Source organism: Phaseolus vulgaris, chromosome 3, assembly GCF_051622355.1.
Source record: "Phaseolus vulgaris cultivar YP4 chromosome 3, ASM5162235v1, whole genome shotgun sequence".
NCBI lineage: Eukaryota > Viridiplantae > Streptophyta > Magnoliopsida > Fabales > Fabaceae > Phaseolus > Phaseolus vulgaris.
The window spans coordinates 29054310-29073680 of NC_143500.1; the positions used below are offsets into that span (position 1 = coordinate 29054310).

The window sequence follows — 19371 nt, forward strand, 5'->3', positions numbered from 1 at the left end:
GTCTCGCCAAGTCTTTTAAGGTCTCGGCCAAGTGGGTCATCGGCCTCGTCATCCAACCAAATTTCTTAAATCTCAGCCAGGTTCTCCTGGTCTCGTTCTAAGGTCTCGGCCAAGTCTTTTAAGGTCTCGCCAAGTCTTTTAAGGTCTCGGCCAAGTGGGTCATCGGCCTCGTCATCCAACCAAATTTCTTAAATCTCAGCCAGGTTCTCCTGGTCTCGATCAGGTGAACTCGGCCTCAGACAGTCAGGTGGACCTCGGACTCGCCCATTTCGTTACAATTAATTTAGGTTATAATAACCTCTAGCAAGATATGTAGATAATGGAGGTTTTGCAAACTTCCGATAAATATCAGCAGTTTTATAATAAACCTCGGTAAAAAAATTATTATTTTAATTTTTTAAAGTAAAGGTTTTGACACATTCATTATATCTTCTGAAAGGTTTTTCAATTTTTTCTCACGGTTCACTCTTCTCCCTCTATGATCCTTCATATTGTTGTAGGGTTGGCCCAGTAACCTATTTCACAGAGATGTGAATATGTTACCGTAGGAATTCATCCCTCTACCTCCGCTTCTTCCTAACTTTATTTTCCCTCCAAATGCCTTAACAAATTCTAACAAACTCTCACCACGATGCTAGATCTTAACCTCAACGTCTAATAACAACCATACGTCGCCGCTCTTTGTCGCTCAAATGGAGAGCTCTGGAAGCTCCAGTTCCTTCGTTGTCAATGTTGCCGATATGGATGACTCCTACTACTCCTACAGTGACGCCATCGCCTACAACTTCGCCATCCTCAACAATAATGCCTCCTTCTCCGTCAAAGAATCCTCCGTCCGCACATCTAGCTCTTTCCAGTGACCGACTCCGGTGTCTTGTCGGCATGGCTGAATGTCTCGTCAAAGGTGGATCTGAACGGTGTCGTTGTGGAGCAGAAGATCACTTTGTGGCAGTCGCACGTGAAGAAGAGCCGTCGTGGACGGAGGTCAAGGAGCTCGCAGTATCCCGGCGTCAGTTTCTATCGTAAAACAGGAAGAAGGGAATCACACATTCGGTTAGTGGATTGTGATAGTTTTGCTTTGTGATAACATACTACTATGTCTGAACACGTTGTGTGGTTTTGGTTTGTGCAGGGATTGAGGCAAACAAGTGTACTTAATTAGGTGAGGTCGCCGTTCGAGGATTCATTTTACATTATATGCTTCACTTTCTTCAATATCTCTTTCTTTCTTTTGTAGGTGAATTTGACACAGCGCATGCTGCGTGAAGGTAACTTCATTTGTATTGTTTTCGTGCTTAGGTGTTTCTGGTTTTGTTTAAGCATGTGAAATGTTTCGTGCATCTTTTGTTTACATTTCTTTTGTGCCTTTTGTTGATGTTGTTTAATTTTTCTTTCCTTTTCTTTTGGTGCCTTTTGTTTAATATATCAGCCCAATGCGTTGGCACATGATTGGTTGGCTTACGTCTTGTTTATCCAGGTCAGAACAAGGTTTGTTTACCAAAGTGGTGCACTTTTGTTTCAGATTTACCTAAACGGGCAAATGCAGAAAAGAAAAAAATTGCCATTGTAATTAATATCAATTAAATTTATTAATTCACCTAATTTTTTTCTTTTAATTAGAGTTTCCAACTGGATTGTCAATTTTAGTTTAAATAAAATTGTACATTGGACAACTTAGGTATATTTTATCTCAACTGAAATTTCTAATTTTATTGACAAGTTTAGTTGATTTTTTTAAATAATTAATATTTTTAAAATTAAAAAATGTATATAATAATAATTTAAAAATTATTTAAAATGATATGAAGTGAATAAGAATAAGAATATTGAGAAAATTTATATTTTTTATAGATAATTAATATTAAAAAATTAAACTAAATTTTGTTTTCACAAAAAATAAGTTGGATTTAAAATAGGTTGTGTAATAAATGTAAAATATTTAGTACTTTTTAAATATTTTTGTTGTTTTTAAAAAATTGAAATTATGTTCATGAAGTAACATTTATAGTTGATACAATTATAAATAAAAAGGGTAGCGTTTAAACAATATTTATAAAATGATATTATACATGATTAGAAAATAGAAAGTTAGGAAAAGTTGTCATTTATGAGAAGTTGTGCCACATGGTGGTCTTCTTCGTTGTGTTCGTGGTTGTCCTTGTGGTTGTTATTCAGATGGAAGGGTAGGACGGGACGAAGGTGGAATGTCATCGTCAATGCCTTCGATTTCATTGTTATCACTCTGATTTGCGGACACTTGTGAATGCATTGTTGGTCGATAATACTGCATAGATGACATTGGATTGTAGGCAGATGGGGGCCATGGTAGAGGTTGCATAGGGATTTGACGGGCCAGCAAAAAATTGTTGTTGAGATGGAAATGTTGAGTAGTTGAAAGGTGGTTGATGGAATGATGATTGGAATGACATGTGAGATTGATCCCTATATCCGAACAACTGGGTCGGTTGAACACCTGGTGGATGAAAAGATTGTTGTTCAAATGATTGAACTTGAGAAGAAGACCCGACATGATGTTGATAGTGAGGTTGTGTAGTCTCCTGTGGCATATCATACTGTTTTGAAAATATGTGTTAATTTTGGATGAGTGAATGAAGAATAATAAATAATTTTGTAATTGAACTTACATCATCATCAGACGATGACTGTATAGGGGTGATGTAGCGGATAGTAGGTTGATGTACCATTGCATGTATGTTGAGTTTTCATGCAAATGGCCATTTTTGTTAAACTGATTTTCGTGAATTAGATGATTATGATGGTCATTCCACATAGTTATCCATGCGACATGATATTGTGGCCAGTATCGATCAGTTCGTCCTCTCATATCCTCTTTGTGAAGTTGATCAAGGTTGAATGGGTCACTTGAAATACTCTGTCGAAATCCAAATTGACACATAACCCTATCAACCTGATGAAATTCAACAGTTGCAAAACATATGAGAGGAACTACAGCCCGTGAAGTTGGGGAAACCTCAATAATGATCAAGCGTCTAACATAATCCACTCGATATGGAGTCCAAAGAAACAGTAAATAAATGTTTGAAACATCAGTAATATGAAATATTCAGTTAAAATGATATGTTAGTTTATATATTGGTCACAACCTCTTTAGCTTTAATGCCATCAAACATTGCTCGTATTTGTGGAACAGTGGTTCCTCCTATGTGTGTCTTATGCATCCTCCGAGTCCACCTAACGTAAGCAAAGGAATATTAAGAACTTTGTTTTCTTATCTCGAAAATTAATACAAAAATAAAATACCTTTTCCCGAGTGGGAAACCAACTCCTTGTTGAACTTCTTCATCGGTCAATGGTTGAAGTTGTAGAGAAATGCATGTTAGGCGTTCCCATGCCCAACACTGTAAAAGCAGCGTGCAACCTCCAATATTATTTTGGTTAAAGTCTATTCCGTGATCGAGCGCACGATATAGAGAATCCAATACAGCTGACCCCCAACTATAATTCCTGACGTTGTTCAAGTCAGCCAACAATAATAGATACATTAAATGTACCTTACTACCTGAAGAATCAAGCATCAATAGACTCCCAATAAGTGTTAATATGTGGGCTCGATCATGTTGAGCAATAATATCATTGGTTGTTAAGCCAAGATAACTTAATTGCATTTTCTTTTACCGCTGTTGAGGGTGGTATAAATACGAGAAACTGCTCACAAAAATATACTAAATCACCACTAGTAATCCCGGTGACAGCCTGTCCATCAATAGGTAAACCTAATATTAATTCCACATCTTCCAAAGTAACAGTTGTTTCATCGAGAGGAAAGTGAAAGGTATGAGTCTCTGTTCTCCATCTTTCCACTAATGCTATAATTAGTACGTGGTTGAAGTCAATGTGCTTAAATTTTAACAAATGTCCAAAACCAAAATGATCAATTAACTGTTTGACTCGTTGGTCAAGTATATCCTCATGCTTTAGTACCCAACTTGCATGTCTTTTGGGTCTTAATAGTCTTTCATTACCTTCCCATACGTATTTAGTAACATGTTTCTCTTGGAGTCAGAATATAGACATATTCGCGGGAAGACGATGAGATGCCATAAAATTCTAATAAAATGATTCCTGAAAATACAACCAATTTTTAAAGTACCTTTATAGATAGTTCCTATTAAAATGAATTATCAATAAACATTAATTTTCTTAAATTAAAGATAAGAAAAAGATATTTACATATACTAATTAAAAAGTATTGAATATAACATATTAAAAAGTACTAAATATAACATATTATAAAAAAAATTATTAGTAATAAATTATGTACGAACAATAAAAATATAAGAAAAATAAAATAAAAATTTCTTTTTAACAATTGTTTGTCAATGTTTGAATTGTTAGACGTTTTTTTTTCTCCATTATCGGTCGGTCCAAAGGAGAAAAAAATTGACAGAGAGATTTCATATCAATTAATTATATTAACTTGCCTTTTTTATAAGTTGATACCGATTAAATTTCATGTTTTAAACTATCATTTTTAAATTTCTTTAACAGAATAATATATCTCTCACACATTAATATGAATTTTGTCTTCAACTTTTATTTTAATTTTTGTTCATTTTCTACCAATTCGCATGACTTCGATGATATTATCAATAAACAAAATTTTCTTAAATTAAAAATAAGAAAAAGATATTTACATATACTAATTAAAGAATACTGAATATAATACATTAAATAACTTTATTAATTTAAAATATAAGTATTAAATATGTTTGTATGGATAAGGTATTAAAATATAAGTATTCAAATAAAAATATTAAAATATATATAACATAGATTACATGTGCGTCTTTTCTTATTTCATTCATTCAACCATATTCATTTTAATATTCAAAATTAAAGTTTCTGCGTGGATAAGATGTGACCACCTTCCACTTTGGCCTTTATTGTGTTAGGTCAAGAACTAGGTCTCTTCTTCCCTTTGGCTATATCCCACTAAATGGAGAACAATTCATTTATGTATATGTCTTTGTTCCATCATCAGAGATTCTTATTCTACTCCTTACTATTTATAAAATACTCATACTCATACGCTATTCTTTAAACTTAATCATCAGCTATAATGGAAGACATTGTATGAAAATAAAAAATATTAGTTGAATTTTGTTAATGTTTTTAAAACATATTTTAAGTAGTTAACTTTGTTTACAAGTTTAAAGATATTAATTAACACATTAGAACTAAATTATTATAACTAATTTTTTTTTACATGTAATTTTCCCTCATATATATATATAGAACTAAATTTTAGTTAAAACCAAGATATAATTTTCTTCTGAAATGAACAAGGGCTCATGAGTAATGCCACCATGTAATACAAAAATACATACAAATCACGAAAAATATAAAAACAATTTATTAGAGCTAAAATATATTGATAATCCTTATTAGCATGTGCTTGCTATTACAATTAATTAAATAATTAAAATATTAGAGAGAACTTACCTTTGTGATTGAATGCCACACCTAAGCACTTTGGAACAATGGCAAAAGCTGGAGAGTGTTTTGCGTAGGAGACAAACTCTATTAAATAGAGTTGCTTGTGAGTTTGAATAAATGAAAGTTTGAATTCAAACTTCATTTCCAAAAAGAATCTCTGCCATGAAAACTATAGCCATGTGAACATAAAGCTGGAGAAAAAATAAAGCATTGGTTGGTGGTGCACGGAATTGCAATTGAAGTTGCCAATGGTGTGTGAACTTTTTTCATTTGGTGCCTATGCAAAGCTGTCAACCATGAAGACAACTTTCAATATAAGTTGTCAATGGTGAATGCAACTTCTTCCAAAGTTGCCAATGGTGAAGTCAAATTCTTTGTTATGAAATTGGAAAAAAAAAAACAAAGTGTAGCGTGGAGTGATGACTTTCGGTGACAAGTACCTCACGACTTGACTTATGAATAAAAATTTCAAAAATTATGTTAAAATTATATTGTACTCATACAAAACATTTGTTATATAATGGAACAACAATGCACCCCTGTACCCTTGCACTCCTTCTTTGTTCTACACTTTTTCTTGTCTTAATTCATGCATCCAAGTAAAAAAAATTGAGGACAAGCTTTGTGAGATATATTATTTTCTCCTTCTAGTATAAAGTTCAAAGAAAGTTGTAAAGGTAATGTAAATTTTCCATAACATTCTTATTTATCAGGTTTTTTTAAAAATGCATATATGAGTACATGCAAAGCTATCAGTTATGCGATCTGAGTTCAAACAAGCATTTTCCTGGATAGATCGCATACCATTAGAAAATGGACAAAAGCATATGATGGGGGAAAGAGGTATGGTCATATGACCACAAATCTAGCAGAATGCATTAACTTCGTGCTTAAGGGAGCTTGTTCCTTGTCGATTGCCGCTTTGGTTAAGGCAACTTTTGAAAAAACAAAAATATGGTTTGTTGAACGAGTCTTCAAAATAGACACCATGTTACGCGCAGGTCATTATTATTCAGAAAATATCACAACCTTACTTAGAAAAAAATCAACAAGATTCAGCTATGTGTTTTGTGGAAAGGTTTAATGCAGAAAATTCTGAATTTGATGTCCAAGAATTAGCCACCCCCTAACATGGTCGGCGACCTCAATCATATACAGTTAGATTAAATGATTGGTGGTGTGATTGTGGCCACTTCCAAGCTCTTCGACTTCCCTATCGTCATGTTATTGTCGTTTGTTCCTCTTGTCATTTACAAATGACGATATTCATTGATTCAGTTTACAACCTCCACACGATTAGAAAGGCATATCAAGTTGAATTTTGGCTTGTTCGAAACGAGGATTATTGGTCTACTTATACCGAGCCAAATTTCATACCAGAACCCCACATGCGACGTAAAAACTCGGGACGACCAATTACAACTCATTTGCATAATGAAATGGATCAATCAATTCAGAACAAGACAAAAAAGTGTTCTTACTTTCACAATGAAGGTCACAACAGAGGAAATTGTCTATTTAGACAATAGAGTCATCATTTGTAATGTTGTTCTCATCAAATATTTTAATATCATCTTCTTTTAATGACATATATTCAATAATTTAATTTATTTTTAATACATTTATTTTACATAAATACATGTATATTATTACTTTTTACATATTATATAATTTATACTTTCATATATTATATAATCTAAGAATTTATACATAAATTATATCACATTTTTATAAGTGTATTTTTAACTTTAACAACATTTATAAAATACTAAATATTTTTAATTTATCAAACAAATATTTTTAACCCAATTTATTTAAAATTATTGTAAAAACTATTCATTTTAATTATTCAACTTTATATATCATTTTCTTAAATAAAACAAAATTAAATTTTGGTATTATTTATAAAATATTTTTTTAAGTATATATTTTTATTTTTAAAATATTAATTATCATTTGTTTAAACCCTAAAAATAAAATCAAGTGAATTTGTCAATTAAATTGACAACTTTAATTGAGATAAAATACACGGAAGTTGTCAATCCTGTATTCAATTTTATTTAAACTGAAGTTGTCAATCCGGTTATCAACTTTAATTAAAAATACAAGTGCGTCAAGATTAATGAATTTAATTTATGTTGCCTACACCATTGACAACTTTGACAAAAAAATGCCCATTAGTATAATTTTTTCTGAATCTGCCCATTTACATAAATCTAAAAACAAACTACACCATTTTGGTAAATTTCCATCGGAACAAATAATGCCAAAGAGTTATGTTATGAAATGAAGACCAAAGGTTTTCTTCCTACTAGTGAATCTTATAATTCTTTTGTCAACTCTTTGGCACTTGGTGGAGAGATTAAGGAAGTAATAAATTTGTGGGAGATGACTGATAAGCAAAGGTCACTGGTCCTTGATTGAATTGATATCAAGGATTTGGCAGGAAAACAGAGACATATGGAGAATTTAAAATGAAAGCAAAAGGATGAGAAAAAAATGAGTTTTAATCTTAAATAATGGATGAAGGATTTGTGTCTTTTTTGGACATGCCCTTAAATGGCAATGCTTCAACTTCATAGTCTTTGACTGGAAGAAATGGAAAACAATGGGATGATCCAAGGAACTCTTCACAGGTGCATGATTCTGCTACTTCAGTGAATAAATGTTTCGTGGGCTACAAGCATTATGATTTTGAGATGTTGTTAAATGATGAAATTTGTGAATTAGGTATTCTCTAGTTTGCAGTACAAAGGACTTTAATTTTGTTGAAAAGGTAAATAGTAGACACATAAATGTGGTACATGGACTTGAAATTCACACTAAAGTTTTCAATGTTCTGGAGCAGAGGAAAATCGTTGAGTGGATATATAAATTGCAATGGAGGGGACAACAAGGGAAACTTAAATATCAAACATATTCTGAACCAAGAAAATGGATGTGGGGCAAGGGACATGTCACAATACAATTTTATTGTTGTTACTATTATGTAGTGGACAAAAGTTGTAACCCTCATGGCATAATGAGAGATGAAGAGGTTGATCCATTACCACCTGTGTTCAAGCAAATGATAAAGAGGATGGCTAGGTGGAAATATAGTTCCTTCCTCATGCATTCTTGATAGTTGCATTGCGAACATATATGAAGAAGGAGATTGCATTCCTCCTCATATTGACCATCGTGATTTTGTGAGACCATTCTACACTGTGTCATTCTTGAGCGAATGTAAAATATTATTTGTTTCAAACTTGCAAGTTGTTTGTGCTGGAGAGTTTGCTGGTCCTATATCCATATCTTTGCTGGTTGGGTCAATGTTCGTTTTAAATGGCCATGGAGTTGACGTTGCTAAGTACTATATTCCATTTGTGTCATTAAAAAGAATTTCTATTACTTTTAGATTATATAAGCTACCGTATAAGTTTTCACCTGATCCTAACTTAGTGGGAATCAAGTCACTTGCTTTATTAGTGTTCATTCCTTATTAGATCAGTTGTAAAAATTCCTTATTAGATTAGTTGTAAAAATAATGTGTCATATCATAAACACTAAAAAGTAGGAAGTTATTGTACCTGTATGGATGTCAGGGCCTGAGTAATATTGATCCACGTCGATACATAATGATTGTCGTGTCTCCAGCTGTCCAATTCTTCAAGTCTTTCTTCCTTCTCGCGTGCGTTCGTTCGGTCGACGGGGGTACCTGCGATTGCACTCCGACGCTCAAGTCAGTGCTAGTGCTTATTTAGATTTCTCTGATATTATGAAAAACGTATTTTTCCCCCTTTCAAAAGTTCCTTTAGTAGGTTGACTTAGGCCTTGACTATGTGGGCCAAGTAACCGATTGCTAGAGACATGCTTAGTGGTCTCTAGGTCGTGTCTGGTGGCTTCCTGATATTAAGGGAGTGCTCTACGAAATGTCTTTGACTCATTCAATGGAAGTTACAACTGTTTATTTTCCATGTGTAACCATGCTTATTTATTTATTTAATGTGCACACCTCGGTCGTCCGGTGCCGACCGATACACTTGCCCCCCAGGCTCGGGGATGCGGATAACCGAAGAGTCGTATGGGATGTGTGGGATTTCCAAGGTAGTGCTTGATAGCTGACGCTAGTAAATGAGTGGCAGAGATGTGACGCATGGCAGAACCGCCGTTTGGGATATACTGTTTCATCTGATGGCTTTAACAGTGAGCATTTTGCGTCGTTTCGAATGCCGAATGAGCTTAACCGTTAGATTATGTTTGATCCAATGGCGTTGGACAATTTCAAGGGTTTTTCTTCTCTCACCTCATTGCCTATAAATAGCATCTCATTTGCGAGTAGAAGGGTTTTCGCGTTCCTTCTACTCTGTGAACCCTGTGCTCTTTGCTCCGAGTGCCGAGTCCGTCGCAGTTATCAAATTCTTCGTCGAGTCCACAGTTGAGGTTAGTGATGCCTTCTTTCGTTGCGTCGTCTCGTAGTGTAGATTCATCCTTGACTCGTACCGCATCCGGCAGTGCGAGTCAGTCGTTGGACGACCCAAGCTATGATTGGGTTGATCCGTCCATCCTCCAAATTCCTACTAAAATTAGGACTGCTGATGATTTGGATGAGTTCCTTGCTGAACATAAAAAATTCCTAGCGCTCGACTGCCCGACCGAGGCACTAGCTGTCGATGTCTGTGGTGTGATCGACCGTGTGTGCCACGGTCGGAAAAATGCACCGCACGACTTCTTTTTTGTATGTAGCACCTTCTTTTCTCATTTGCACATTACTTTTCTCTTTGATGATTTTACTATGAGGGTCCTTCGTATTCTTAACGTCGCTCTGACTCAGCTGCACCCAAATTCCTGGGCAATTTTACAACCCTTTCGAGTTGTGTGTCAAATATTTGGTCTTAAACCTACTCCCGAGTCCTTTTTATATTACTATAACACTCATCCAAGTAATCCTGTGGGTTGGTTGTCCCTATCCAGTCGTCCGGGTAATGTGCGTTTCGCTGCCTTTACCAATTATAAAAATTTCAAAGAATATTATTTTAAGGTTTTTGTCGAGCCGGACGGCCGAGACTTGTTTTATAATGCCGATGGGACCACTAAATTTCCGTTCCACTAGACTAAGAAACCCACTTCCCTTGACTACCGGTTTTGGGAATCTTTATCCCATTTCAATAAAGAAATTTTGTTGATCGTAAATCAACTGCCGTGTAGACTTCCTACTCGGGAACTGGTAGCTCTCTATGGGTCGTCCAAGCAATGGACAGATCTGAATGGTGAGCACCTTTGCTTTTCGGTCGTTCTGCTAATAACTTGATGTTTTACTTAACTATATATGTGTTTTGTAGATATTGTTCTGAAGATGGACAGGCAAGCGAAAAGCCGTAAGATTTCTACCGTTGCTAGTGTCAAGTCTAAGTCTCCGTCTGTTGCCATCGAAGAGGTGCCGACCGAGACCGCCATTGCTGCTCCGGTTGTGAGCAAGAAGACAGGGCGTCCGGCTAAGGTACAAAGGGTGGAGACGGGCACCTCTTATGGGGTAGGCCCGTTAGCATGTTGGGGATTGGGGTAAGAGTTGCTCCCACCATGCAATTCGAGCTCTTGCCTAAGGATGAGGGAATATTGGTTGTCGTTCTGACTTTAGACCTTATTGAAGAGATGGTTGAGCTTCAATGCCGTGCGGCAGTTGTGAGTCGTGCTATTGGCGACAGACTGAAGAGGGCCGAGTCGGTCGTAATTCCAAAGTTGAGAAATAGACTTGACGACTCGGCCACTTCTTTGAGGAAGGCTTTGCAGGCTGTTGATGATTGCCAGAAAGAGAAAGAGAAGGATAATCAACTGGCCAAGGAAGAGCAAGAGACTTTAAAGGCCACACTTGCCACGGTGATGGCCGAACGAGACCTCTTGAAAAAAGAAAAAGTTGATCTGACGGTCGAGAAGGAATCTCTGAGTGCCGAGATTGAACAATGCCAAGGCTTTATGCTGCGTGTTAGTGAAGAAAAATTTAATCAGGGCGTTCGCCAGATAGCTTTCTTCCATGGTGTGCTGGCCGAAGATACCCGTTATGATTTGGGTATGGATTTGGTGGATGGTCAGCTGGTACTTCTTGAAGGCGAAGATGCTGAGGAAGCCGAAGATGCTGAGGATGCTGATCAGATTTTGGAGGATCCCGCGGCGGAGACCCCTCAGCAAGACGAAACCATTGAAATAGTATAATTGTGAAACATACTTGGACCCAGGTTGTGGGCTTTGAACATGCTACTATTTTTTCCTGCTTATATTTTGACTGTCTTGAACAATTACCTTTACGCTCTAGTTCTAATATGATAATGTGTTTCTATTAAGTACTTGTGGCAACCGAACGAATGGTGTGAACGGTTCCGGTATTAATTCCTAACCAAAAATTGATAAATAATGTTTAAGTTATAATTCTGACCGAACGCTCGGTTAATTAATAATTGATATTAATTTCTGACCAAAAATTGGTAAATAACGTTTAAGTTATAATTCTGACCGAACGCTCGGTTAATTAATAATTGATATTAATTTCTGACCAAAAATTGGTAAATAACGTTTAAGTTATAATTCTAACCGAACGCTCGGTTAACTAATAATTGATATTAACTTCTGACCAAAAAATGGTAAATAATGTTTAAGTTATAATTCTGACTGAACGCTAGGTTAATTAATAATTGATATTAATTTCTGACCAAATATTGGTAAGTAACATTTAAGTTATAATTATGACCGAACACTCGGTTAATTAATAGTTGATATTAATTCCTGACCAAAAAATTGGTAAATACTTTATGGAGAAGAATTTTTTAAAGTGTCTCGTTAAAACCTTCCCGATCAAAAACCCTCCTTAGGGATAAAACGACCGAGCGAGGAAGAGTGCACTGATTTTATTTATCAACTGTAATAGAATTTGAGATGTGTGGCATTCCATGTTCTCGGTATAGATTTTCCTGACAAATATTTTAAGTAGTATGCTCCTCCAATTGTGGTGTCGGCAATACGGAATGGTCCTTCCCAGTTGCTTGAAAACTTCCCACCGTCCTTCCGAGCGTCACTGCGCATGCGCCAAACCAAGTCTCCTTTTTGAAAACTTCGTGGCTTCACCTTCGAGTTATATCTTCTTGCCGCTCGTATCTTGCATGCTTCTTCTCTTATCCTGCATTTGTCTCTTAATTCATTGATGAGGTCGAGGCCGATCAACAAGCTTTCTTTGTTTAAGTCCAAATCTAACGTTTGTTGGCGTAATGAGGGTTCGCCTATTTCGACCGGAATCATGGCTTCAGTGTCGTACGTCAGACTGTAAGGTGTCTCCTGAGTCGTTGACTGAGGGGTACACCGATAGGCCCAGAGAACCTCTAAAAGTTCTTCATTCCAATTTCCCTTGGTTGGACCAAGTCTCTTTTTCAACTCATTAAGAATGACTTTGTTGGCAGCCTCGGCTTGACCGTTGGTTTGCGGGTGTTCGACCGAGCTTGTAACATGCTTGATGTGGAGTTTCTCATAGAATTCTGCTAACCCTCGGTCGGTAAATTGTCGACCGTTATCTGTGATAATAACTTGTGGTAGGCCGAACCTGCAGACGATGTTTTTCCAAACAAAATTTTGGACATTTCGGCCGGTGATGGCTGTCAGTGGTTCGGCTTCGATCCACTTGGTAAAGTAATCGACGCCGACCAATAGAAATTTGCATTGACCTTTGCCAGGTGCGAAGGGTCCAATAATATCCATCCCCCACTTCACGAAAGGGCCAGAGAGATAGTATGTAATGCAAGTTTTTCGGTTTTTGGTGTGATAGAGTGCCAAACTCCTGGCACTTCAAACATTTTTGGACGTATTTAGTGCAATCTCCTTGCACGATCGGCCAGTAGTATTCGGCTCATAATACTTTGGCAGCCATGGTTCGTGCTCCAGAATGGGTTCCACATACTCCTTCGTGTAGTTCGGTCATCACGTAAGTGACTTGCTCGGGGTTAAGACACTTTATGAGAGGACGGGAGTATCCTCTTCGATAAAGGTCTTGGTCAATGAGTATGTATCGGGCGGCCTGCTGCTTCATCGTTTTCTCTAAGTCTGGGTCACATACTTCTTCAGTCAAGTATTGCTTGATGGGGGTCATCCAGTTAGGCTGAGTATTGGTCGCCATACATTCTTCAGCACCAACACTTGGTTTAGTCAGGGTCACGTGTATGACCGACAAATGGACTCCTTTCTGTTTGACAGTAGCCAATCTTGAGAGAGCGTTTGCCCGAGTATTATTCTCCCTTCAGATGTGTTGGAACGAAATTTCTTCTAAGCTGCTTAAGAGATTTCTTACAAAGTGGAAATATTGCTGAAGCAAAGTCTCCCTTACTTCATATTCTCATGTGAGCTGTCCGACGACTAGGCAGGAATCGCCTTTGCAAATTAGAGTAGTTATTTCTAATTCGATTGCCAGGTGTAGACCGACAATTATTGCTTCATATTCAGCTTGGTTGTTTGAAGTTTTAAATTCAAACTTCATTGCCTGCTCAATAACAATCTTTCCTGGTCCTTCGAGTACAACCCATGCTCTGCACGAACGACTGTTCGAAGAGCCATCTATGTACAATGTCCATCGGGATGTCTTCTCTTCGGTCGTATAAGGAGAGAGTTCTACTGTGAAGTCAGCAAGTGCTTGGGATTTAATGGCTCCCCTGGGTTGGTACTCGATATGGAACTCTGATAATTCGATCTCCCAACCTATCATTCGTCCGGCCAAGTCGGGTTTAGTGAGGATCTTCATAATGGGATAGTTAATTTTAACTATGACCCGATGATTCTGGAAGTACATCCGCATCCGTCGTGCGGTAATCACTAACGCCAATGTGACCTTCTCCACCATCTGATACCGGACCTCCGCACCGTGTAAGACTCGGCTAACGAAGTATACCGGCCGCTCCTCTGTTTCAATTTCCTGCACAAGAACAGAACTTACTGCTTCGTTGGAGACAGCGAGGTAGACTATGATGGGCTCGCGTGTGTTCGGTTTCTGGATGACCGGTGGGGATGCCATAAATGTTTTGAGTTGGAGGAAATTTTGTTCGCACTCATCTGTCCATTCAAACTTAGTCGTTTTCTTTAACAGTTTTATGATGGGTCTCGTTCGTTCGGCAAGCTTCGGTACGAATCGAGACAATGATGTAAGACGACTGATTAGTCGTTGAATCACTTTGAGTCCACTGGGACTTCTCATTTATGTAATGGCTTTGCACTTTTATGGATTGGCTTCTATGCCCCAATGGGTGAGCATAAAACCTAAGAACTTTCCACCTTCTACGCCAAACGCACACTTTTCCAGGTTTAAGCGCATGCGATATTTACGTAAGGCCTGGAAGACTTTTTTTAAATCTGAGATATGTTGTTCGCACGAGTCTGATTTAACGACAATATCCTCGACGTATACCTCTACATTCCGTCCAATCATATCGTGAAAGACATAATCCATTAGGCGTTGATAGGTGGCTCCAACATTTTTGAGGACGAACGGCATGACCTCATAGAAGAAATTATCGGAGTCTATTCTATTTGCTGTCTTCTCCCGGTCGTGATGATGCATTTGTATCTGATTGTATCCTGAATAGGCGTCGGGGAAACTCAAGATTTGATGCCCGGTCGCGCCGTCGACCAGTCGGTCGATAGTACGTAGAGGATATGAATCCGTCGGGCATGCCTTGTTAAGGTCTGTGTAGTCTACACACATTCTCCATTTGCCATTTGCCTTCTTGACCATTACTACATTGGCCAACGACATTGTGTAACGGGCTTTTTGAATGAAACCAACTTTTACTAGTTTATCAGTTTCCTCTCGTGTGGCCTTGCGCCGCTCTTCACCCAATTTTCTTTTCTTTTGGGCAATCGGCTTAGCTTCCTTGTAGACAGATAAACGATGAGTGATAACATCCGATTTTACCCCTAGCATATCTGTAGCAGTCCAAGTAAAAAGGTCAACATTTTTTATTAATGTCTTACCAATTGCTTCCCGGTCGTCCTGCTTGAGGGACGTTCCCATATGTGTTTTGCGGTCTTTGTCACGGAGGAATATGGGTTGAAGATCTTCCCTTGCCTCCATTCGAGGATCATCCAGTCGGGGGTCTAGGTCGACCAGGGTGACCAAGTGCCTTCTAGAACCTCTTCCTCTAGAACGCCTTTCCGGTGATCGACCTCTTCGATCCGGGGATCGGTCGGTCGTTGTGGTGTAGAGCCGTCGGGTTGGCTCTACTTTCAGGCTGGCTACATAGCATTCTCGTGCTATCTTCTGATCTACATGTACTGTGGCTATATCTCCATTATCCGAGGGGAATTTCATGGCCAGGTGAGGGGTTGAAACAATGGCTTTCAATCTGTTGATGGATGGACGACTGAGCACGATATTGTAGAATGTATTGGTGTTGACCAGCAGATATCGTATATTGATAGTCTTGCTGAGGTAATCGTCGCCGAACGTAGTGAATAGGTCAATGTATCCTCTTGTATCTACCCTTTCTCCCGAAAATCCAACTATCTGTTCGTTGTAAGGTTGTATCTCTGCCTCTAAAATCTGCATTTTCTTGAATGTTTCCCAATTAAGTATGTCGACCGAGCTGCCTTGGTCCACAAGGACTTTGACAATTGCGAACTTGTCTATTTCCACGGTTATGACCATGGGATCGTCCTGAGTGAGATCAATTGCTGTGAAATCGTTGTTAGTAAATGTGATCGACGGTATGTGCGGTCGGCGGTGTGTGGAGGCCGAATGGATGGATTGGATCGCCCTTAAATGCTTCTTCCTTGTCGAATTCGAACATCCTCCACCTATAAAACCACCTGCTATGTAATTAATCTCTTGTGGAGGTACGCCGAGTGACACTGGTCCGACGATCGTGTTGATAACTTCACGAACTTTCTGCTTGGTTCGACTTCTACGTTCTGGACTTTCACTTTTGGGTCTTGTCCGTCTGACCGGACTTTCGCTTCGTTTCCTTCTGTTTGTGTGACGATGATCGTTGCGGGTTCGATCGTCTCGTCGTCCCGAACGTTCTCGGGAGTCAAGGTCGCGCTGGGGCGATTTGGGTGTAGGCACGGTTGTCTTCACAAACTTGCGAAGATGGCCGGCCTGGACAAGTTCTTCTATCTTATCTTTCAATGCTTGGCAACCTTCGGTCGTATGACCGTAGTTGCGATGGTACTGACAGCGTTTAGCTGTATCGGCGTTGGGAGGTGTCTGTGATTGCTTCAGTGCTGGGATCAGTTCAGTTTGTAGGGCTTCATCCAAAATCTTTTCCCTTGGTACGACCAAGGACGTGTAATTGTGGAAGCGCGGACCTCTATTGGGGCGATACCGGTCTCGGTCGACCGGTACTATTGGAGGACAAACCCCCTTGTTTCTTTCTGTGTTCTCAACAACATGCTCTTCAATTTGCATGAATTTTGTTGCTCTTGTTCTCAATTCGTCCATACTATACGGTGGTCGCTTGATAAGGCTTTCTGTGAACCTTCCGGGTAGCATGGTTGTTCCGGCCAGCTGACCGGGATCGTCTTTGCGCGTGGCTTGTCCTCACGAGCTAGGGCACCTTCGTTATGCTCCGTCTGCGATACCTGAAAAGAAGTGAACAAAGGGGCGCCCTCGCGGCCGTTTGCACTCCGACGATCAAGTTAGCTAGCGAGAAACATCAAAGGTGACACACCCTCTGAAGGTGGTCAGAAATAACTGAGTGACTAGAACTGTGTTGCCCTAATTGTCTTGTGCTCACAGTGGATGCGCCGCGAGAACAACTAGTGTTAGTGCTCTGTGTAAAACTGTGAGAATTAGGTTAAAACTCGACCCCCTCTCAAATGACCCAAGGCCCCTTTTTATATACCTTTCGCATTTAAAGCGTGTTCAAATGCATTGAAAGCATATAAAAATGTGCCTTGAAACATTTGATACGTAAGCTAAGTTAACGCGTACCTTGGCAAACTTTTACTGAAACCTTTAATGAACACGTGTGCACTACCATGTGTCTTTCTGACTTGATCGTTATTCTGTGCGGAGAGCCTCACAGCGCCGTAACCCAACTTAGGGTTAATCCGTTGTGTGAGTCCTCCTTCCTTGACGTGCATCTGGCGCGTGGGATGACTTTCTGGACGCCAACTCATGCGCCCCTTTCTCTAGTCACTTGCCCTAGGAGTGTATCTACCTTTCTCTCGTACCATGCATGTGGTTCTCCCCTGGTCGTGGCCCTCTCATGGGTCGTATCTGTCGCAGGGTCTCCCAGCAGTGGCGTGAATACTTCACGAGTCAGGTTACCCCCTACTGGCACTAGAACTTATGGCCTTGAAGCCACCTTTCTCTTTTCTTTGTTACTGCCCTGAACTGTCGAGGCCTGAAGCCTCCTTGTGACGTCTTAGCTTGGCGATGCCTTATCCTGGCGACGCCTTTGTCTGGCGATCCTTTAACCTGGCAACGCCTTTGCTAGGCGACGCCTTAGCGCGACGACGCCTCCTATTGGCGACGCCTCAACCCGGCGATGCCTCGGTCGGTCAATCTGTTGACTTCCTTCCTTGGATCCCACGAGGGGTCCTACCACACGTTGACTTTGACCTTTGGTCAATGCCCGTGGACGGGACGGTACAATGGCCGAAACCAAATGGTGCATTGCGATGTCCGGATTCAAGTTGCGTATCCCCATACAAACTTTACTGAATTTGTCCATGAAAGCTCTCAAAGACTCTCCCCTTTCCTGTTTGACATTAAGAAGGGACATGGAGGATGTCCGATGAGGCCTACTCGTGGCATATTGAGTAGTAAACTTCAATTCTAAAGCATCAAAGTTGGCGATGGAATTAGGGGGAAGGTCAGAAAACCATCCGAGAGGTCCTTCCCTGAGCGACGTAGGAAAGAATTTGCACCACACCAACCGATCAATCGTGTAGAGGGTCATTTGTGTTCTGAAGATATTCAGGTGTTCGTCCGGATCGGTGGAACCATCATAGAGGTTCATGGTTAGACCTCTCCATTTGTTGGGGAGAGGTGTGGCTATGATGTCATCTGTAAACGGATGGCCCCTTGGATTTGCTACTCTGTTCGGAACTATCTGCTTTACGCTTTGGTGGGTCTGGTGGACGAGTGATGTATGAGGCCCTGTCTGAGCTACTGTTTGGGCTACTATTCTTGTCCCAGATTGATGTGGTGGTGGTGTGGGCGCACGTGAATGCCCTTCACGTTCAGATTGTTCGAGTCTTTCCAATAACCTTTTGTTTTGCTCCTTTAATTGAGCCATTTCTTCTGCGTGTCGTCGTCGCTCTTCTTCCTATCTCTTCTTCTCCTCCTCCTGACGTAATTGGTCAGTAACCCCTTTCTGAAGCAATTCCTGCATCTGGGCTTGGAGAGTTTGGAGCATCATCCTATATTCTTCCGCTGCATTGTCATTGTTGGTATTGTTCACTGTTGAAACCATCTTCACTTGTTGGAATCCTTAGGCCTGAGAAAAGCGATTACTCGGCCCCACAGTGGGCGCCAGTTGTACCTGTATGGATGTCAGGGCCTGAGTAATATTGATCCACGTCGATACACAATGATTGTCGTGTCTCCAGCTGTCCAATTCTTCAAGTCTTTCTTCCTTCTCGCGTGCGTTCGTCTGGTCGGCGAGGGTACCTGCGATTGCACTTCGACGCTCAAGTCAGTGCTAGTGCTTATTTAGATTTCTCTTATATTATGAAAAACGTACATTTCCCCCTTTTAGAAGTTCCTTTAGTAGGTTGACTTGGGCATTGGCTATGTGGACCAAGTAACCGATTGCTAGAGACATGCTTAGTGGTCTCTGGGTCGTGCCTGGTGGCTTCCTGATATTAAGGGAGTGCTCTACGAAATGTTTTTGACTCATTCAATGAAAGTTACAACTGTTTATTTTCCACATGTAACCATGT

At 39.4% G+C, this 19371-nt stretch overlaps 1 protein-coding gene, 1 long non-coding RNA gene and 1 pseudogene across 2 annotated transcripts; 2 read left to right on the plus strand and 1 right to left on the minus strand.

The window, feature by feature from the left end:
- The first annotated feature begins 445 nt into the window (after positions 1–445).
- Positions 446–1562, plus strand: LOC137805840 (uncharacterized). The gene is made up of 4 exons (XR_011080251.2): positions 446–1053; positions 1133–1162; positions 1238–1268; positions 1430–1562. It is a non-coding gene; the product is annotated as an uncharacterized LOC137805840 (long non-coding RNA).
- A 6408-nt stretch (positions 1563–7970) lies between these two features.
- On the plus strand, positions 7971–8963 carry LOC150028771 (RNA demethylase ALKBH9B pseudogene; annotated as a pseudogene).
- A 4865-nt stretch (positions 8964–13828) lies between these two features.
- Positions 13829–14500, minus strand: LOC150028772 (uncharacterized). Its single transcript, XM_090300108.1, has one exon. The coding sequence runs from the start codon at positions 14498–14500 to the stop codon at positions 13829–13831; it is 672 nt and encodes a 223-aa protein (XP_090156234.1).
- Positions 14501–19371: the final 4871 nt, after the last annotated feature.

Coding starts and splice junctions, on each gene's coding strand:
- LOC150028772 (XM_090300108.1), bottom strand. CDS start 14,500: ATGGCATCCCCACCGGTCATCCAGAAACCGAACACACGCGAGCCCATC.